At 34.9% G+C, this 23,506-nt stretch overlaps 1 protein-coding gene across 1 annotated transcript in view; it reads right to left on the bottom strand.

Annotated features, from left to right (window-relative positions):
• TFEC (transcription factor EC) overlaps positions 1-23,506 on the bottom strand; it is a 107,674-nt gene that overhangs the window by 15,549 nt on the left and 68,619 nt on the right. Inside the window, exons 2-3 of the mRNA XM_063309345.1 lie at positions 8,157-8,457; positions 6,352-6,447 (exon numbers count right to left, since the gene is read on the bottom strand). Of these exons, the coding sequence (XP_063165415.1) occupies positions 6,352-6,447; positions 8,157-8,457 (397 nt within the window). The remainder of the gene's footprint in view (positions 1-6,351; positions 6,448-8,156; positions 8,458-23,506) is intronic.

Consider the following 23,506-nt stretch of genomic DNA (forward strand, 5'->3'; position numbering starts at 1 on the left):
CATTAGCGCCCTCAGCTTCTACATATATAGCCATTATGATTAGTAACCATTGATATTCTTATCCTTGAGAGTTTGCTCAAGCCATGTAAATTGGTGGCCTTCACAATATCTTGTGCTAACAAGATTCACAATTAATATAGCATGTAGACAGTGATTTCCTTTTGTATGTCATGAGGATGGATGACCATTGAGGGATGTGTTCAATCTTGAATGCCCAGTTTGGAGCCTTGGGAAATGGTAACAGACTTTGATCTTTGGTCACATAGAGCCTTTACACATAGCTCATTTAGCTATACCTGTCCAGTATTGGGAGCCAACCAGAGATAACACTTCTTTCTAGCATACTTTTTCCAGAAAAATCCATGGCTTGTTTTTTGAATAAGTAACTTCCTATCATGACATTTAGGTCAGCTTGGATGGGTCATTTTCATGAATATGAAATCACTTTGATTCTATTTCTACTGCTACATTTCCTTATATTGGTTGGTTACTGGTTTACCTAGCTCAGAAGGCATTTTACTGCACAAATGGACTGATCTATTTACAAGTTTGTCAGCAACATTTGCTTCGCAGAATCATAGGGTTGAAAGGGACCTTGGAGGTCTTTTAGTCCAACCTCTGCCCACAGTAGGAATCCTCAGACATTCCACACAAATGGCTGTCCAGTGGTTGTTTGAAAACCTCTAGTACAGGGCACACACACCAGGAGTCAGGCTGTTCCACAGCTTAACAGCTCTCATACTTAGGAAATTACTCCCTGAGTTTGGATTTCTCTCTAAAGCTTCCCCTTGTGCTACTATGGGATAGCACAAAGAATAAATCCACACCCTTTTCCCTGTGACAGCTCTTTCAGTATGGGAAGACTGCTATCATGTCTTCCCTAGTCTTCTCTTCATTAGGTAGTCATAGCTATCTACAACCTAATATAGTTACCTAATATAGTTACAAATGACACCATTTGTAACCTGGTTTCCCAGTCTCTACCCACTTGGGTTACTGTAGCAGTTACTATCCATGCTTATGTTTATACTTCTATCAGCTGAGCACTACATACCTGAAACAGCTATTAAACATTAAACTCTATAGGTATATCACGTTCACATCATAAAGGAAGTTCATGAATATAGTTATAAATAACTGAATGAGAAGATATCAAGGACTACTGTGCACTTATTTGTGGAATCAACTCTGGGCCATGTTGATTGTCCACTGAAATCATGTTTGATACCTCTCAGCATTCACTGAGAACTTTCCTCTACGTCCAGTTAATTCAAATTTTAAACTTGTTGACTTGTCTACTTTAACTTGTGCACCAGTTAATTTAATTTAATAAAAGCAGTCTCAGAGAATCTGACCTGATTGAATGGATTAAAAAAAAATTAACTAGTATCAGTTACTCTTTGTTTCAGCAGAGCAGCACTCAGAGCCCATCTTAGCCTATTATTAAGTTAGAAAATATGGGGCGTGGGTGGTGACAGAATACTTGGTTGGCTGACAATTGCCCAGGAGGGGGGGAAAAAATAGAGTTCTTCAGTTTAAACCTCAGCCACACTGATTCAAAGTGCAGCCATCAATGACAGTGGCTTCAAAAGTTTAAGAATGTAGTGCTATTTTCATTTTAAAAAATGTATGATAGAAAAAAAGCATGTTGTGGTTCATTTGTAATTAACTGAATTAGAATTTGTTCAATGTTTGTTTCATTTTCTTATCATTTACCTTTAGGTTTATTCAATTTAACTAGCCAACATGTCCATGGTTAATCTTTGAAGCTTTGCAGATGAACTACAAAATATGCATTGACTTTGGTCCTTTTAATACAAACTGATCCACTGCCTCTTTTGCAGCTACTTACACAATGAAATCAAAACTATCAAAATATATTTTCCCTTCTAAACTGGAGAGGAAACAGTGCTGCTTTGTGTACTCTGTTTGGCCTAGCCTATTAAGCCTGTTCACAAACAGGTTGGGAGACTGTCTGGTTATTAGCTGCAAGCTACAGAAATGACCTTGAAGTAACTTTAATTGTTTATTTTCAATTCTCTGTGATTTAACTGCCAGTCCTTTTATCTTCAAGGTAACACTTGTCTTTGTACTAGGCAAGCAAAAGTGCTGAGTTTGATTATATAGTCAGCAGATGGATGAGGCAGACAATATTGGAAAACCAGAACATCCAAGGAGAACAGTGTTCAAGCTAGATAATGGAAACATAGCAGTGGTATTAACTAGAAAACCTTTAATAGAATAGGTCATCAGCTGCTAAGTAATTATGCTGTGGTCCTTTTCTTCAAACAGGACCCAGACTTGAGTGTACAATGCTGCAATACCCATTTCAATGCTAGATTTCTGATCAAATGTGTTTTTAGCTCATTTCCAGTAGAATACATCTGCCTTGGGACAGGACTGACTTTCTCATAGTGTAAAACAAAGATCTTTCCTTAAGCCAGACTTTAGAATATCTTCTCAACCAGCTGCTTGTGGTTATTTATTGATAATAATTCCACAGCAGGATATAAAGAAACTTGATTTTTCATGAAATCATCTCTCTCCCTCCTCCCTCCCCCACTTTCTGTGTTGATATCCTTTTCTTGAGATGTCTGTGAGATAGATTTGGCTGAGAGTGATTAGCCCAAAGTTACCAGTGGTCCAACTCTGACATCCAAGAGTATCCGCAGGATATAGTCAAAAAGTCTAGTTGGCAGCTGTGATGGTACAATCAAAGATGCACATCACACATAAAAAACAGGCAAAACTTTGATCATACAGCTGTGGGTGCCATCTTGGCTTTTAGAACCAATCCCCGCAGACATTCCTGCTAATATCTTAACCACTATGCTATAATGATCTGGATATTTACTACAATGAATATGAGAGGACTGCTTCTTGCCAATGTGGGAGCTTCTCTCTCCCTAAAAAAAAAAATAAAGATGAAGCATACAGCTATAGTAGTTCTCATTAAAACTCTTACTTCAATTAATTGTTCATGAAGATAATCTTTTAAAGGACATAGTCTACATTCTCAGCTAGATAAATTTAGAGTAGCAAAACAAAGCAAAGCAAAACTCTTCTAAGGAAGAATGCATGACAGTAAATTAGTAGCACTCATTAATTAATTAATTAATGTCTCAGATTTGTACTACCACCCATCTCCCCGCAAGGAGGGACTCTGAGTGGTTTAATACACAAAGGAATTAGTGATCAAGTATTTTCCTTTTCTCTGACCAGTCTTTTTTTAAATACACATTAAGATCTTAATGCTTCCAAAGAAGCAAGGGATATGGGCTGGCCAAAGGACAAATATATAGTGAACCACTGAGGGATAAGAAAAAAGGAAGGTAAAGCACAATCAGGCTTGCAAGAATTTATTGTTATAGCCAATCCCAATAAAGTATAGTTTCAGTCTTTCTGTGGAGTTGATTTCTAGTCTAGCCTACCTAGTGGGATTGATATCAGTCCGCTTCCTTTGCAAAAGAACTTCTACACATTAGCAGCTGTTTTTGTGTAAGTGATCTACGTGATTGGGATTACATTTGGATGCCAGACTAACATATGTTCATGTGGGAGGTGCTTTTCAGACCCCATTTTCATATTATACCAAGATGGGGCCACAAGATGCATCACCAGTCCATATTCTACCTACTGAATATTTCATGAATCAACAGTCTTCAAACCATATTCTACCTGTGAAATATCATATGGATTGATTGATGGTTACTCCTTTTTATGCACCCAGCCTTCAAGTTAGAAACTTTATAACTTTATTACTTACCCAATTTGCAGATAGGACTTGAATGAAAGGCTAGAGTAAATTATACAGTACAGTATTGATATAGATTTACATTTATGTGTGGAAAAAGTCCATAACAAATGTTACATTATCTATAGCATATGGCTTAATTAAATGTTAATGAGGAAACATGGATACAGTCAGCAACTATCAAGATTGCTAAGAATGTCACTTAAACTCCCATGATACTGAGATACACATTTTAATAATCAATAAAATAGAAATAAGCAACAAAAAGAGTATCATGATGTTATCACCAATAAATGCATAGTAAAAAAACAAATTTCTATAGGATACTAAGGTGCAATGTTCAAGAAACAGAGCCAGTGGTCACTCCAGAAATGTTTGTATGGGGGCAGACTAGAGGTACAGTGAATTTCAGGGTGGGCCGGCATGCATCCTATGCTGATATTCTCTGAAATAAGTTATACTGATTTAAAAGAAACTAGGTGACCTAGGAGTTTGTTCATCCATTGCAAGCAAGCATTTACCAACTAAATTCCAATTTATGACAAGAAAAACAGCAAGTTTGACTCCAAACAAAAATGTTATGTAAATATTTTATGTACAAATTAGGCAGAACAAAACACTGAGGGAACTGAATTGTTTCAAAAGAACAGTTCCTTCTGAACAAGTATTAGTATAGAGACATCTAGGAACACATTAGGTGTCAGTGAGAGGGAACAGCACACTGAGATAAAACAGCTCTATGAAATCACACCTTCGCCTTATATGTTACTTAACCAGGAAAGCTGGTGTCAAAAGATAGTTCTACTTGAAACGACATCCTACCGAAATAAATGAAAAATGGTGGCCCTTTGCATGTTACAGATTACAGGCATTACTTGAAGTTGTCATCTGTATTGGTCTCAACATGCACACCAAAAAAGGTGGCAAGCTTTTGTAAGAGAGAAGGAAATAATGTGCAATATTCTTGTGCTGTAAAAATGGATTCCCTTTGTGCTTAATGTACTGAAGATGGGACACAATCAATATGCAATGCCTTTCCACATACTATCCAGCCACATTCCAGAAGAAGCTGAATTGAGGGAAAAGCTTGGCTTTCCACTGCTGATAGATAATGATACTCCAAGCACAGCATATGGATGTGTGAGCTATTTCTTTCTCCTCAGTATTAGTGCATTTAGCAATTATCATCAAATCCACTGAACATTCAGAATATTTGCCAATTTGCTGAAACCAGGGGAAGCAACTCTAAATGCTCCATCCAACTTTCCCTGTTATATGTTAAATGCAGCTGGTTTGGGGGACACAAATCATATCCGTTAAGTCTGAGATGGAAACTTAATAGTAAACCTCACAACATACATGACATTTCTCCTCCTGTGAGATTTGCCTTAAGCAAGCAAGGGGACAAATTTAATGGTATACCAGAGCCAACTCTTCAATTCTTCTTACTTCTGTATAGGAATTCTGCAAATCTTCCAACCTTGGTTTATATCCTTGATTAGTTATATTGCAATCTAAAATCATTCCTATTGAATCATGCAACTGTATATAGCATTCATTATACTTAAGTAAGTAAATAAGTATGACTATTTTTAAAAAATCAGTATGGACATTCCACATAATTTGAAGCTTGGTTTTTTTTTTTTTGTTAGTTTTGGAAGCCCTGCACAAATAACATGCTGACAATTGCTGAAGCTGATATACCAAATGACCTTTGATTCCTCCTAGGACTTTATGCCTGATCTAGTGTAAAATGTGCTTGACAAAGACATTTGCCTTGACATCTTGTGCAGCCTTTTTCAGTCAGCTAAGATTAGTGATAGAGTTGTTAATATTTAGTCAGCTTCTTTCCCATCAAACATGTACTAAACTTTAATGATCATGGTAATTACTGACTAGAAATGGCTCATATCAACATTACTTCAGGTGCCATAATGGTCTAAATGTAATATTTGAGCCTAGGAGTCCAAAACAGCTAGACTTCCATTTCTGTGGGGACGGGGGGAGACCACTTTGATTTTTATTAATTGTTCATAAATGTTGAAAATTTGGATAGAGGGAACTGGAAATTTTAATAATAAAGTATTATACTAAATTGTAATTTGTATATAGGAGAATATACTTCATTATTGTTATGTTTGACAATAGTAAGTTTCAGCAACAATTATAAGATATACTTACAGACTTATACTTAAGTCTGTAAGTATATCTTATACCATTGTTGTTCTTATTTTTTTCACACCTACAGGATAGTAAAATAATTAAAATCGACTACCAAATAAGAAAATAGTAGGGCATATATTCTCTTTTTCTGAAAAGAGTGACCATAAATTGGTGAAGGAAATAAAAACATTAAAGGCATTGTAACAAACGGATGAGTGCATAAATTCACAATTTATCATCTAGATTAACATAGGTAGACAACTTTGAACCAATGCAGCTTTCAATTGCACACATCTACAATTTGTTATTGCCAAGGATAGTTTGACAAAAGAGTGCAAAATAAACAACATCTTTTATCCAATTACAGTTCTAAAATACAATTTTCACTGCATTCTCAATTGCTCTTATGAAAAACTATGCCAATAATTACTTACCACTCTTGGCATGAGCAGTGGTGTTTCAGAGCGACTTATCCCTTCATCATTAAAATTTGATTCCATGTTGATTATATCATCAATAACTTCTTCCATCTAATATAACAAGAATTGCTAATGAGTGAAAATGAATAGTTAATAGAGGAAGTCACAGTACAATCCTACACATGTTCGTTCCAAAGGAAGGTCAATGATGCATACTCTGAGTGAAATACAGGACTGCAGTCTCAAAAGTAATAACTTATGAGCAAAACCAAATAAAAACAAATAATATTTGGCAAATGTATCTCCTCTTTATGAGACAACTTTCTTTCAGAGACTGGTCTGAAAGGGAACAATGCAGTGATCCTTCTAAAATGAAGTGGAATGTTTCATATATATCATGTGGGTTAAAGATCACCTGGACACAATATGCAAGACTTTCTGAGCTATTTGGAGAAAGAACAGAGAAAAAGGAAATATCTAACTTGAACTAAACAGCTATTTGTTGATTTGGGGAAAAAATTCAGAATACTAACTTGATGAAATAATCAGTGAAGTTCTAGACTGCTGCCTCTCTGAAATACGATTTGTCTTCAGCCCATCAGATTGATTTCAGTTATTTCCTGATTTTATCCCATTTCCTGATTATCTCTAATCAGCTAGAATCACCCACATGACTAATCCAAAACACATTTCCGTCTCTCTCAATGGGATACACATCTCATAACCAAAACTATGTGGCTAGTTATGATAACAACATCATATTTATCATCATTTAAGTGACTAATTTACAGCAATAAGAGAAATAGTAACTAAGAGTAGGTAGACCAGATGGCAGAAATAATTGGTCTGAACATTCTAAAAATAACTGAAGTCAAAGCATTTGGGAGCAAGTTTCTGTCTCTGGAAAATCAGTATTTTGGCCATGAACCTAAGGCTTGAGAATCCCAACAATCGAAGTAGCTTCAGATTGGTCAAGAAGAATGTTTCATAAAAGAAGGGATGAAGTCTGAAAATGAGGCACATATTATTGCTTTACTCCTAGAAGTGAGGGAACACACTGCTTTACAAAACCATTTCCAAGGAGTGATTCATCTCAGTCTCTGTCAAAACCAACCCACCTCCTCAAAGATCTGGACAGCCCTAGTATCTGCATTTGCAGAATAGGAGCTGTTATATTATTAAATGATATGCTTATAAGCTATAGAATGCAATAATTCTACAACCCTTATTTGCTGAAGCAAGAGATTTTTATAGTGTATTTACATGGAAGAAAGACTACAGTTTGTGCAATATTTTTTCTTTGAAATGGAAAGGTTGTCTTAGATACTGAAAATATGGGTAAACAGGACAGATAAGGGTTGTTGTTTTCTTAATCTTCCTTTTCAGAGGGGGGAATCGACTTAAATTCAAGATATCAACCTTTTAGGTAAAAGTAAAAAAAACGCCAATAACAAACATTAACACTAACTTTTTTTTCTTTCACATAGGTTGTTCACCTATGGTCAGACTCCTTGGAAAAAGAAAAACGACTTCTTAGCATATCATATAAAAATCACATCATTAAGCAATGATTATTGGTAATCAAAAACTTGTTAATGATTATGCATTGCTTGTTGATATCCAAATACACAATGTAGTCATGAATTTTTAATGTGCAAGCTTTAAAGGTGCAGCCAAGAAAACTAACATCTAAGTCATCCTTACTTAACCCCACACTATTTAAAAGCGGTGCTGAACAAGTTGGAAAACCATTCTCCTCTTGTCAACGCCATTCAGTTTGACAGCCTGCTCTCAGCTAATCTCACAGATATAGGCCATACCCCATTTTCATGTTCTCCTCCAAGAGTTAGTATCTTGGTTACTGGACTTTCAGGAATGCTGATATTACTAGTAGGAGGCATATGACCACTCTTTAATATAGGTGTAGATCCTGAAGAAGGTATTGAATGGGAATGAGGCAGTGATACAGGTTCGCTTGATAACTTGGTATCCAGTGTCAGGAACTGTTTCACTTGATGCTGTGGAATTTGCTGAATGTGATACCTCATTGGATTTTCCAGATGGGTTTGAACCTGAAAAGAAGGGGGGAAAGTCCTGAAATGTAATTTTTCCTTTGTAAGCCTGATATACAAATTTTGGATATGGAAATTTGGTAACAGTGTGACAAGTTATATTTCCACTTGAAATCTATATCCACTGAATATTAATAAACTAGATAGTTATTATTGCTACTGCTTGCATCTAAATTATCCATGCTACATTCACAAGCCAATAAGAAAATGTTTATATTTCAAACCATTTTTCTAATTTTTCCAATTATCAGTTAATATTCTATTGGTGGAAATAAACATTTTGAAAAGGCAAATAGGCATTATTCACCATATAATTACCATGAAACTTGAAACCCTGTTTCAAAACCTTGTCTGAATTGAATCCTATCCACACAGTTATGCCCCAACAGCAATGTAGAGAAATGGTAATTACACTAACAAAGTAATTGCATTTACTAAGCATCTTTTTTTTTAATTTGCTCACCTGATAGCAAGAGCAATCTGTCAAATGAGGCATTTTCAAGTCCACCACAACCAGATAATCCAGGAAAGTGTATCAGATGATGATAATCTAGACTTGACCAATACGGTATTCTCAGAGCTTTTCTTTAGGACTGACAAAACTTTTGAGCAACCAAAGAGACATTATAAAGTTGGTGGTCATGCCCTAAATGGCTAATTCTATAGTCCATCCTTTGATTGTGCAGATTGACAGCCACAACTTCAAATAACACCCATTTCAGAGCCTCTCCACATTCCTACAATTTATCTACTGCAAGGATACAGGGTATACAAATATGTACTGTTACATTCAGCCTCTGGCTTTCTTGAAATACTCTAGTATGACTAATGAGAAATTTCTTCCAATTTTCTTCCATGCTTCTTAAGATTTAACTCATAGTGAACCTTTTGTATATTATATTTTAATTTACTTCTAGCATTAAATGCAGTATGCAGTTCTACTCTCGTTTTTAGTTAATGTAATGGAATAATTTTTCAAGCAAGTTTAACAGGATCACAAACTCACATTCGTATACTAATCCTTCAGACACCCACTGCTATTCTCAGCTATCCTACGGTTAGTTCATTTTGCTTTTCCTTTTTTTCAAGTTCTATCCCATTACAGGTAAACATGACAGAACTTTAAATGAACAAAATTGCAAAAAATAAGATCAACTCAGTAGCATTGAATGGGATCTCAATAGATAAGCCACCTCAGTTCTCAACCCTCTGCAAGAAAAAGAAATATATTTGCATTTACGGAATAGAAAGTAAGCTTTGCCCAACTGCACATAGGTCATAAAATTCAGCCAAAAGTATTTCAACTTTATTTTAGTGGTGCTTATGCATTTTAATTTGGCTGGATCATGTGGCCAAAGAGGCTGTAACTGATTCACAATTACAACTGAAATGTTCATTGTATAGTTTGTGTAGCCACATAAACAAACCAAGGCTGTTTTAAACTAATTTTTAGTATATGCATTCAACCTTTCATTTAAAAATATTTCCTATGAGAAAACATGTAATATTCAGCATTAGAAATCAGATTTAGACAATTATTTTTCTATCCTTATTTTTTAGAACAGTTAAAAGTCTGGTCTGAAACAATCTTCTGGATTATATCTAGATACTAGAAATTATATGCATCTTTACTTGGAAATAGATCTCTCTATCTGTATAGTTTCTTACTCATTAATATCAGTTTAAACCTATTTTGTCTTATGAATATTTATTCTGACTAAATATTAAAAAATGTTTGCAACATTCTTCATTTATCTTCAATTTCACATTTGCTCATCATCATCTTACAACAGTATCATAGTGTTTCATTCCATTTAGCCTTCTTAAATTCTTTTTCATCTCTACATAGCATTTCATTTACATCAAAGAAATCTAAGTGGTCCATCTGAAGGGCAACTGACTCACCAGAACCAACAGTAATTAATAAATATATATAATCATATAGAACTTTAGACTGATGAAATGACCAACTTTAACCACTTTCATTCCTGCAATACTTATTCTTACAAATATGAAATTCAGAGAGCACCACAGCTGAGTTTAACTTGAAAATTCAAAGCATCTGCATCATCATGCATCAATGATGAAGAGACAGTTTCACCCTTTTGTGCAGGTGCAGCTGGAGCAGTTGATTTCTTTGGTCATATTGGGATTTGAACATACATTGTTAGGAAAGGTCTAATCCCTTGATTATTAATAATAAAAAAGCCCTTCTTTCATTTCATTAAGATCCTAGAGTTGCTCTGATGCTTTTGGGAAAAGTAAAGGTGAAGGCACTTAAGGCTTTGCTTCTGCTCCTGATTTATAAGTCAAGGGAAAGGATTGTCCACCTTTAGGAGACTCTAGACAACGCGTGACCTGTTGGGTCATCCTTTCACTGGCAGAATGTGCATGGGTTGGGTAGACTTACCCAAACAACTTGCAAGCTTCCCTGCAAGCTTCCCAGGCAGAAAGTTGCAAGTCCAAATCCACCACTCAGCTGCAGTCAAGTGATCCCCATAGACTCTCCCTGCAAGCTTTCCAAGCTTCCCCATTGACTTGTGGGAAGCTGTCAAGTAACGTCAATGAGGATCACGTGACTGCAGCTGACCGTGGTAGTGTGGCCGTGATGCTGAACAGCAGCAGCACAACAGCACTGAAACAGCAACAACTTCCCCAAATTTCATTCCCACAGGAGTAATGGGTCCCCACATTCTGTAAGTTAGCCCAGTTGGGGTACCTTTGTTGAAAAGTTTTGCCCTATGATGCAGCGTTTCACCCAACTGAAGGTTACAAAGTATCAAACAGACACAAGAGTTTTAGTAGTATATAGATACAGCAAATGCTAAGATCTGCTATCAGTGCTTTAGCTTACATGGTAAAGTTAAAGGTTCCCTTGAGTTTTCAAAATTTCCACATGGAAGTAGTTCATTATTGCCTTCACAGCAGCTGGCACAATCTTCACTGATTAAGAAAAAGGGTAAACAGGGGCAGTTATAGTTAATTCTTGAATTAGACAGTATTAGAAAAGCCCAGGGCTGGAAGCTAGACTGGGAAATTTGAAAAAAAAGAAAACCAGAAGAAGGAAGGCTGACTACTTCTGCACTGATACTAAGAAAACTATGTGTATGTGTTCATGTGGGCACCAGAGGTGGATTGTGAGCTAAGGAGACTTTACCTATCAGTTTGTATGGTCAGACTCCAGATATTATTGCTGAGTTTTTTCTATCTTGACCCTGAAAATAGAACCTTCTTTATATTCATCTTCATCAATAACTATAGTTGAATTCTGTCCTGTTCAGAATAAAGGTTATTGTGTGTAAAAGCTTTGAAGTTAAAACACTCATGTGACATTACATATAGTTATTTATATTAACCTTTTGACATCATAATCTTCAACAAACTTTGAACAAAAAGAAGGAAACTCAAGAAACAACTATTTTCATGGTTCCCACTACAGCATGGGCTGCTCAAAATGCATTATTGAGCTGTCTATTTTAGTGTCAAAATCTAAAAATAGTTCTGGCATCTCTCTTTCTTTTTCTCTGTATACACTTCTTTATCATAGCTGTTAGGCATTATTAAATCTTCTTGTATTATAGTTCAAGAGGAGCTATCTTTAGACACTGAATTCCTTACAATGCTATAGCACTGACAACCAGTAAGCCAATTTAAAGCTAGAATAGTTAAATAATATAATGTTCAATTTGGATGAAGAGAACCTGTGTTCAAAGTCCTGAACTCAATAGATTTTCATGGACCAGTTATATTTTCTAGGCATAACCTGGATTTACTTACCCCTTCAACTATATTCCCAGAGTGGTTTATAAGAAAAATCATTAAATTATAATATAAATACAGAGCAAACCTAAGTTTTTTTTTAAATAATCAGAAAAGCAGCATGAACTAAAAGCCAGTATTAAATTTGTGACACTGTTTGATTAATTCAGTAAGGCAAATAAAGTGTTTAACAAATAAACACATCCTGCAATCTTTCATTCACATACCCCTTCTCCCTTGTTCATAGCTCTAACCAAACTCTTAGCCTTGTGGTGTCATCCATGCCAACAAACATATTTGGGGTTTACATATACCCAGAAGCCTAATTTCCATAATTCCAGTTTCCCCCAACCCAAAATAAAAACCACTTCAAGGTGAGACAACTTAGAAAGCCTATGCAAGGGACATCAATAAGTTTTTAAACCTAATATTTATATGCATGGTGTCTAACATAAGGGATTCATGAACCTATTGTGTTCTATTTCAATTTTTTCAAAAAATTCACATGAATGTTTATTTGTATTTTGGTACATACTTCTAATAACGTATTATTGCATGAACTTTTCTTAATATAAATCTGTTTTACAAGCTGTTTATTGTTAGAATGAATACACACAAACACACACACACATGCTATTTTTTTATTTCCTAATCTGGCTAACAACCCAAGAATTCCCAGGTAGTTTCCTCACTATTAATCAGATTTGTAAACTTAAATAGAAATACGAATATTCAGCTACCATTTCCATTATTGCAACATACAACAGTAGGGCACACTGACAAGCAGATATTGTAAACCCCATAGAAATTCTCACAGACACATATAGAGGTCTCAGTAGTTTGTGGTATAGAAAGTTAATAAATAATGACAGCTATGTATTGGCTTTAGACATAATCATTCATCAAATCAAAGTACTAAATTATCTGGACATTTGGAGTTAGGTTTCAGGCCAGGTCATAGTGCTGAGACATTAATTATTTGTTGATGACTTCTGGCAGAACAAGGACAGAGGTGGTGCGACCATCCTGACTCTCCTTGGTCTCTCAGGAGTTTTGGTATCATTGATCATGGTATCTTTCATGACTGACTACGATGACTGGAAGTAACAGTGTTGCAGTAGCTCTCCTTTCTCTGTAGCTGATTATACTTGGTGCTGATGGAAGGGGAGAGATTAAGCCCAAAGCCCATGATTTTCAGAGTGCTGCAGGGCTAAACAAACTATCGCCCTCTCACTGAATATCTACATGAAGCCCCGAGTGAGGACATCTGTCAACATGAGGTCAGGTATCTACAGTATGCCGATGATACTCAGATATATATCTCAACCTTAGGGTGATAAAGTGATACTGTCAAGGTTATATCCCAGTGCCTGGAGTCTGTGAAAATCTGGATAGGGAGGAACAAATGTAGACTGAGGTCTAGCAAGACCAAGTAGTTCTGAGTGCATGGACCAGCTGGTTCTGGGGACTTTCCATATCTAGTTCTGAATCTTGTACAAGTTGGGGGTCTTCCTGGACTTTCAGCTCCTGCTCAAAAAGCAGGTGGCAGCTGTTGCCAGAAAGGCCTTTACACAAATTCATCTTAAGCATTAATTGTTCTCTTTCCTGGACTGGGAAGTTCTTTCACAGTCACTTATGTAGTCACCTTATGTAATGGAATATGGGAAAGACCTTGGGAGACTGGACAAAGAGACACGGCCAAGGGAATGGTCAGATAAGAGACAGTATAGCTTGCAGCTGGACAGTGGGCAGGGCAAGAGGCTTAGAAGAGACCTTCCCTAGTTTCTTAGGGAGTAAAGGAGACAAGGAGAGAATTGTACTTTCAGACTTGCAAGATTGATGTCAACCTTGCAGAGTAAACCAGATAGGAATCACAACCAGATGAGCTAACTCTACTTTATTGTAATACTACATTGACAGAATCTTAACAATTTTGTCAATGTAGCAAACAACAAACCAAAAAATAACATATAACATTAAAAAACCTACCCAATATATAACATATAAAATGGAGACTGAATATGATAATTAAACCAAAAGGGGATTCCATTCAATGACCTCCAAACACATGAGGAAAAAGCTAGATTTTAATGGCTTTTCTAATATGTTTTATTATTCCTTTGTAATTTGAAATAAAATGTTCTCTGAAAACAATGATACATCTTGAAAGAGGGAAATGTAGGGTTATAAAATCACTATTAATGCTGATTTCATCTGCAAAAGTACACTCCCATTAATATTCACACACATATGCACAAGGGCAAAAAAAAAAATTCATAAAAATGGGTGATTTAACCATCTTGGGTCTTAATGCAGATTCAAGAGTCAAGATAAGGACTTGTTAGATGCTATGTTGCGCTATTTCAGCAACAGTAATGTCCTCATTTAGCTCATTACTATGACAACATTGTAGCACCTCAATAGCTTTACCTTTAGCATGATTAAAAGTTAATACAGAGTTGATATTGCACTCTAAATCTGAAGATCTCATGCAGTGATTTAATATTGATGTTAAACAGAAATGGTATAGAATAGGATCCTTAGGTCATCATTGCAGGACACATGCAGGGAAGATTAAAAAAAAAGTCAAGATGGCAGTCTCAAACACTATCTTGACCTTTTGACCTCCCTCCTGAAGACACCCTTGCATCCTAGCACTGTAATGGAGTAGTACAAGAAACTCCCAGGAGTACCTTCTATTTGGTTAAGCATACCATCACTTCAGCACAAGACTCTCCCCATCCCAATAGAAAAGATACCATATCAAAAGCTATTGGGAAGTTCAGAAGGACATACAAGTTGCACCTTGGTGTCATAGGATCTTCATCAGATTGAAATGGATGAATATTTCCACATCACCACAATTACTACATCATCTAGCAGTGAACTCCTTCTGGCATCACTTGTGCAGAGTAAAACAAATCTAGAAGCCTGATTTCATGCATTGCTACATAAAAAAAAAAAGATGAAGGCAACAGACTACATTACAGAGAGCTTTAATGGTTTATTTCATTCTCATTGGCCAATTTAATATCAGTGTCATTGCTGCTATACATTCTTTGACTTGAGTATCACCTATCTTAAACTAGTAGGCAAGGTAGTGTTATTTGTGAGCAGCTAGAAGGGGAATGATAAATGCATGAGAACTTTCTTTCAAGACTTTAAGATTGTAAGCTCGGGGTAAGAAAGTATAGAATTAGCATTCATTTTTAAAACAACTGTTAAAAAAGGAAAAAGTAATTACTCCATTGAAAAATACTAGCATAGTTTATGCAATATTATCAAATTAGAAATATATATTTTGATTTTATAATCAAGTAACAGGACAAACTGTATTTATATGACAGTCATTTCTCTACAAATCTATTTGCATATACACTAGAACAAACTGCTGTATTCCCATATTACAGATAAAAGCTGTGACTAACATTATAATACACATTAAAATCACATAATCCCTAAAATAAATTTAGCACATCAGAATTTACTCAGCCTAAGGAGTAAGCCATATTCATTAAAGATATACATAAAATATTATTTCCCAAAATTAGTTAACAACACAAGATACACATGCTGTGTTTTGAAAAGAAGAAATTGATAAATGGAGTTTGGTCATTTTAGTTAAGTGACAACAGAAAGAAGATGATCCTGGCAGCTTGATTACCTACCAGCATTGATTGGATTTTGGAAATTTATATAACCACCGCTATTAAGAAGCCCAGTCTCAGAGACCACTGTTACTGGAATAAAAGCAGCTTGCTAATGACAAGACAACAAGGAACAAGGTATTAAATATTTGACAATGAATAATGTATGTCTAATTAGTTTGTGTAAATTTAGAGTGAGACTTTTTTTAAAAAAAAAAAGAGAGAAGTAGTATATTTGGATACTTCCTTAATACTGATTGGAACTTTGGATAGAGCAGAAGTGACACAGCACTTTCAAGAGAAAAACTTTTCATGTTACTTACCGAAATAAATGCTGTATTTAAGAATATATCTAAAAATAGTCAAATATGGATATAGATGATTTAAACACAGGTAGAGATATCCCAATCAAGAATATTAAACTACAACTCCCACAATTCTCCTCCAGCAAGGCCAAAGGTCAAACATTATGGAAGTTGAAGTTCAATCCATCAGTTATGTGAACTAAACTTCAGTACATCTACATTTAGGCTGCATTATGCATAGTACATTTACCTTCTATATTCATGTTTTTCTAAATATTATACTTTTCACAATATAGTTCTCTTACAAAAAAGGCACTTCACAAAAATATTTACATTGATTAAAGTAAAAAAAATGTAGAGTAAATTATTTATGAAAAAGCATATGGAATGAAAAAGGTCATTTGGGAGAATCATTCATTTTTGAAGATTCAGACTTCATTGGCTCAAAATAGGACTAAGCAAGTAGTGCTAAAGATGGCTACACACAAACCGTGGCCCCTGATGATCACAAATGCATAAACACTTTCTGTGCTCAATGTTAAAATCTACAACTGTATCCTCAAGGCTAAGTGGATCTGGGTGTACTTACATCCCTCTCTGCAAATGACAATACTCTATTATTAGCTGTAGCTGCTTCCTGGTCATCTCAGATCATCATGAATGAAAAATTAGCAGCCAAATGCACAACAACAGTTTTCCCAACCAACCGAGCATGAAGGGACAGGAAGCATTTGAATTTCCACCAGTTTATCCCTTCTCATGTGCAGGCAAATGTCTCCAAGAGCTTAAAAGAAACAAGTTGTTTCTATTTTTGCTTGTTTTACTGATTCTTCAGTAACTACACTTTTGATTCATTGACTAAGAATTAGAAATATTCATCATTCTCTTTTCTCTCCATTACTTACTTCTTCTTTTTACTCATATTCATCCACAATCTGGTGTTTTTACACATAAAGCTGGTGGAGTCCCTTCTAACTGTTAATCTGAACTTCCATCACTGGATTTGTAAATAATCATGAAAGGACGTATTTTTATTTAAAAAGCAGGGTTTCCTCTTCATTTTTGCCAGATTAACTTCCTGTATATCAGTTGCTCTGAATATTACCTCTGAACCACACTTAATTGACTTTCATACAACAAATCTTAATACATTTTATAGTACCAGCTTCAGGGGATACCTTTCCCCCCACCTTTTTTTTTAAATATGGCTAGATATGCTATTGCATATATGCATGCTTGAAAAAAAAATACTAAAATTCAACCAACATACTCTTCCATTTTTTTTGTCACCTTTATCAATCCTTTCTGTCAAGCCTTTCATTTTTTTGAGGAGCCAAATTAGATCATGTTTACAGTTGCAGCAGACCATATGACAAACTCAGAAGTTTCCCCAGTAGAATGTTGGACTTGGACCAGGGAGATGTGAGCTCAGGTGTGGAAGTTCATAGTCTCTTTGCTCAAATTGCCAGTTCTAAGGACAACCTAGCAGAGGAGAGATAACCTATATACCATCATGAGATACAAATTGCACGTAAATAAAAGAAACATAGTGTGTGTGTCATAAGCATTCGAAATATAGCACAAAGCCATGCATTCTCAAAGATAATGAACTGTCACTTCTCTGAATTGTTACTTGAAGAACTGATACGTCTATATAAGAAAACTGACATCCTCACACGTTAAGCATTAACACGTCAGTCTCCAGGCTAGCAAAATTTAACCTACATTTTCAAATTCTCAAACACAGCTTTCATGTTAACTACTGAAGTTTCATTTTCACTTCTGAAGGCCCTGATCGCATTACATTAGACTTTCCTTTTTTTTTCCTTCCAAAAACCATTTCAGTGCTGCTGATTTGACATTTATGTTTGACAAGAGAGTGAATAGATTGAGATGAACCTTCACACCAAAACATTTCACCTCCTGCCTGTGGAAAGTCTTCATAAACCTTGAACAAAAAGGAAGTGTAATGTAGATGGAAAATGCCTGAGCCACCATTGATTTGGACTTAATCATCATCAAATTTCCTAGCAAATTTTTCCTGATCTCTGATTTAATTAAATAATAGGAACTCTTGATTTGTGGCGAAAGGAAATATTAAGGCTACAGTTCTGCACAGTTCATAGTACTTAAATTGATTCCCAAATTACATTATGGTGACTTGATAATTAATCTGTGATTAGTTTATTGTAAACCACCCAGAGTCGCTTTGAGTGAGATGGGCAGTGATGAAATTTGAAATATAAATAAATAAATAAAGTGACCATATAAATAAGAAAGTTAAAGAAGCTTATGCTACTAGCCCTGTTTAGTTTTTCTTGGGATTACTAGGGGTTTTTTTATGAAATTCTACAAATGAATTAGAAATTCATTTATGCTTTTTGGACTTTGTCAACACAACTATGCATATGCAAATTGCCATTGTCATCAGTTCCTCCAGTTAATTACCACCTTTTATTTCCAGCCGGGTTATTTATACATATAAATACATGCAAACATTATTAAAATATATTGAATACATGAATCATCCATCGTGCACAAAGATTTGTTTTGCATATGTGCATAATCTGAATGTTAGAGGAAAAAAAGTGAACAAAAGCAACTGAAATCTACAAAATTCTGATAAATTATTGTAAATTAAAAAATAGGAATAAGATCTTTGTATTAAATCAGATGTATCAGAACAGAATGTCTAATCAACCCATAGAAGAAGACTATAATATAAAGAGAAAAATCTACTAATTTACTGAATGTAAAAAGAAAAATTCAGACACCCCCCCCCAAAAAAGCAGAATTAGCTGAGCTCCAGTATATGCACATTGTTGCCACATCAGATAAATTGTATGAATTGAAAAGGTTAGAGTAATTTGAATATAGTAATTTGACTATTCTTCGTATAATTGATATCAGAAATGATGTGACTTGTAGCAATGATATCCAGGATGATATTGCAAATCTTATATCCTGCCCCTTTGCTGATTTCTTCCATGCCATCAGAAATCCCTCCCATTTGGTCATAAAAATGTAGGAGGTATGTCTACTATTTTTCTTTTCCTATTTCTGATTTTTTTTTCCTCTGAGCATCTTCTTCACAAAATGACAGATATACTTCCCAGAATTTCTCTTGTTTAAGGTTCTATTGAGTACAGGTTTCCTAATTTAAATGGTATACTTTAAAATACTTCATTCTAAGACTTTGTCAATAACAAAAGTTGCAGGGATTAAATGTATATTCTACACTTTTGCTTAGATCCATCAGTATTATACTCACGATACAGAAGACATTTGTTGTTTATCAGATGTAAACAGTTACAGGATACCTTACACTAAGCTTATGTTTTTAGCTAAAAGAGAAAGTAGGCCTTCCTTGCCCACTTCTTTTTAACTGATAAAACATGATGATTTCACCCTTAACTAAAACTGTCATGCCTGCTCATGTTTATGCAAAATAGAAAATTTGGAGGAAAAAGGAGGAGAAGAAAGGAACACAGTAACATCAGAAGAAAATATCAAAGCACCTGTCACAACATCTTAAGGCTTTTATCAAAGTAGTAAGAGAATACATTAAAGTAACAATATATGTAGCTTACATGTGACAGGACTACTAACTCAGCAGTATATTTGGTTAACATTAGTATGTGCACGACTTACATGTATGCTTTGTTTATGAGCCCATTTTCCATTTAAATCTTACAACAGAAAATAAGATCTGGCAAAAAGCAGGTTTGAAATATGTTTCTTCAGCAAAAATGCTTCTTTTCCTACAATTTTTCATGCAGACAGTATACATTACAACAAATATTTCATTGCCTTTCATCTTCCCAACATAGGTCCTTTGAAGTCTAAATGTATCCTTTAAAATATATTTGTATTCAAGGCATTGTATAATCTAATTTAAGTATGCAGAGCATACTGTATTTATAAAGCAACACTTTATTGCATTTTATATGCAATATTGTGTTGAATGGTCAAAACTATGGTTCAAGGAAGGAAGGAAAGAGAAAATATAAGGTACAATGTAATATTAAAAGCTGCATCATAATATGAATTTCTACATTAAGTATGTAAATATATCAAGAGTCAGTATCAAAATATTACATATGCTTCTCCAAACATTCAAAAAAGCATGGGAGAAAGAGAAAACATCTTTTATCAAGGTGTGTGTGCGTGTGTATAAAACAACAGTTGTGAAACCCATTTTAACACTGCCTGCAAGCTAGTAGAATGACTTATATGAAGGAAAGCATATAAAATTGTATAAAAAAATGAATAAATATTCAAAACTCATTTTAATAATGATGTAAGGTATCAAAATGAGAAAAACACTTGTCCCAAATAGGGATATAAAGATCAGCTATAGCTAGGGATAAATTCAAAAAACCTTTTGCACTGGAGTTCCTAACCTGGTACTCATAGCCGCTAATGTTCCTGTGGACATTTTTCTTGATTCCCAAGAGGAATCCTAACCATCTAGCTTTCTAAATTTTAGTAAATATTGTTTTAATTTAATTAAATGATTAAATAGGAATAATTAAATAGGAGGCTGGAATACTGCAAAGCAAAGGATCACCCTACAGAATTATCTTTATTTCTCAGAATGCCCTTTGGTTCTACTTTGACACCATTGGCATTCTTAGAAAATAAAAATAGTGAATCACTGTAGGCCAGAAATGTGGTATACCCAGTTTGTCCTCCAATACTTTGAAACAATCCGCCCACCAGTCCCCTACTTCCATTCTCTGAGGTTTTCCCTGCCCAATCTAATACTAAGGTGATATTGATAAATATGTAAAGGGAACAAACAATGCAACCAGGGTATTTTAATTTTTAAAAAGGCATATTATTGATTTTGATTGGATTTCATTTGATTTATAGCATGCCTTTCTGGGGAGCCCTCAAGGTGGCTATCAACATTTAAAATAAAAAGAGAGTATTCCAAACAGTAAGGAAGATGAACTTGATGCAGATATGCAGGAGTCATTGCCTAGCAAAACATGCTGAAGCATTTTTTTTTTCATTCAGAACTGCCAGATAAAATTTGGATGTGATTCAGACAGATGCCTAATTCACTGAACTATAAGAAGGTACAGCACAATCAGACTTGCAAGATTCTGTTATCATAGCCAATCTCAATAAAAGTAGTTTTAGCCTTCTCTTAGAATTGATTTCCTGATCTAGTCCAGCTAGTGGGGCTGACAATAAAAAATGTTCAAAATACAGATTAAAATTAATAATATAATAAACACTAAGATTGTCTGCCAACTAAAAGAAGGAGTCTGGTGTCACCTTTTTAGAGTCACAATTTTTATTAAAAGACATAGGCTTTTGCTCCTTCTGATTTTTGAATACTATAAACCAACATAGCTCTCCTGCTACAAGAGTAACAAGGGACACTTGAGAATGTCATCTGGGAAGAATACAAAATTGGGTATTGAGATAACCCTATCAAAGTGAAACTGGCTTTCAAAGACGCAAATATCTGTGTCCCATCCCTGCAGTTCAGCTGTCATTTTTGTAGTGTTAAGTGTGTACTAATGGTCATCACACAGTGCAATTCAATAAAATGAGAAAACCCATCAAAGAATTGTTTTTAATGAAGCTACCGCAATGGTTTAAGGTGTTCCTTTTCTTTCTTTTCCTTTTCTTTTAAAAATGTATATTTAAGTACTTGAGAAACAGCCCAGCTCCTATCTTGCAAATATCTTCCCTTTTGACAAAACGCATGCTAGATCATACTGAGTTAAGAAAGTTAACAATAACAGGAAGGTTTGAATCATTAATTATCTCCTGCTATACACACTTAAAGTGCTCACAGGAAGGCCTATTTTTATATGCTTTTGTACAGATATCCAACAGAGGCCATAACAATCTTTTCAACAGATTTATGCATACACATCTCAGTACCATTCAGGGAATAATGTTACTATTTGTTTGAACAGTCAACAGTCTTCTGTTAAAAAAAAACAGAGTAATAACAGCTTCATTCTAGATAGCACTAAGCACTGAGGCTTATTTAAATAAAAAGTAACTGTAGATGGCTATGGTGACCATGAAAGAAAATCAATATCATTTTAAGATAAGACAAAGTGACATTGTGTAGTTATCATTTACAGCATCTGAATTTCTACCTACAAATCCACTATAGTTCAACTACTGGGACTTCTTCTGTGGGTCACTAAATCACAGACATTGGTTCTGTTGAAAGGCTGAACTTAAGTTTAGTATTAAGATAATATTCTTGAATATGGTTCATATGCAAGCCACAGCAGGAGTACAAATCTAATTCTTCCTATACAGTATGTATTCTTCCCCAAGATCTGTCTCCTAATTTAACCACAAGAGGACAATTTCCAGTATATGCCACTGAAGAGATGAATTAAAGTCAGGATTAACAGATAACATTCTTCCCCTACTGTCTCCCCAGCAAATCTGTAAAGGCTGTCATTATATTATATATAAACTGTATTCCAAGAAAGCCTTATGTTTCATTTGGATAACTATTTTAAGATCTAACTACCAGAAAAAAAAATTTTTTTAATGTGTTTTCCATCCCTGCTGGTATTATTTAAAGCTTCCTTACCCATCCTGAGGTCATTCCCTTATGTTGTGGATTCATGACTGCTGCTTGAGGAGATTAAGACACATATTGAAAACATATAGTCCCAAAATCTTACATCTTCTCTAGAGATCACATTTTAAATCATATATGATTGAAGGCAAATCAACTTTTCTTTGCCCTGTCCAAGAAGAATCTTAATAACCAGAGGAATCTGCAGGATTGACAGCTTTGCTAAAAGGAGTGTTGCTCCATCACAACACAAGCTTCATCACGTTCAGGTGAGTAATATCACAATAAACATACAAAAGGGGTGTTGTTTGTATTGTGATGGCATGATTCTGCTTTTGTCATTTGCTCTCCTGGTGGATACCAACCTTAGTAGCTGTATCAAGATGTTACAAAACAGTGCTGAAGTCATCTTCAGTAAGAATAAGCCTCACATATTTTGATATCACACTACATTTAATTAGAATAAATGTTCACCTGTGCAGCAATATTGAAATTGAATAAATAAATTATTTGGACTGAAGAATCCCTCATGTGTAGAACAATAGGCACAGTGGCTTCCACACGCATAAGCTCAAACAAATGCTATCTGTGAAGCCCTCCTCCATACAAATGTTCTTCTATATATGGATGCTTGTTCTGATTAGACAGTAAGATGAAGCACCAGTGTTTACTGGAAACACTCACATGATGCAGTTCAACCCTTTTTTGTAATCCCCAAATAAATCTACTACATCTCTATGATAATTCCAGTCAAATATATTTTAAAATCTAAGGAAGAGCAAAGGCATTTGATATCAAGCTTAACCCCATAAAGCTGAT

The sequence above is a fragment of the Candoia aspera genome, chromosome 7 (genome assembly GCF_035149785.1).
Source record: "Candoia aspera isolate rCanAsp1 chromosome 7, rCanAsp1.hap2, whole genome shotgun sequence".
NCBI classification, from domain to species: Eukaryota; Metazoa; Chordata; class Lepidosauria; order Squamata; family Boidae; genus Candoia; species Candoia aspera.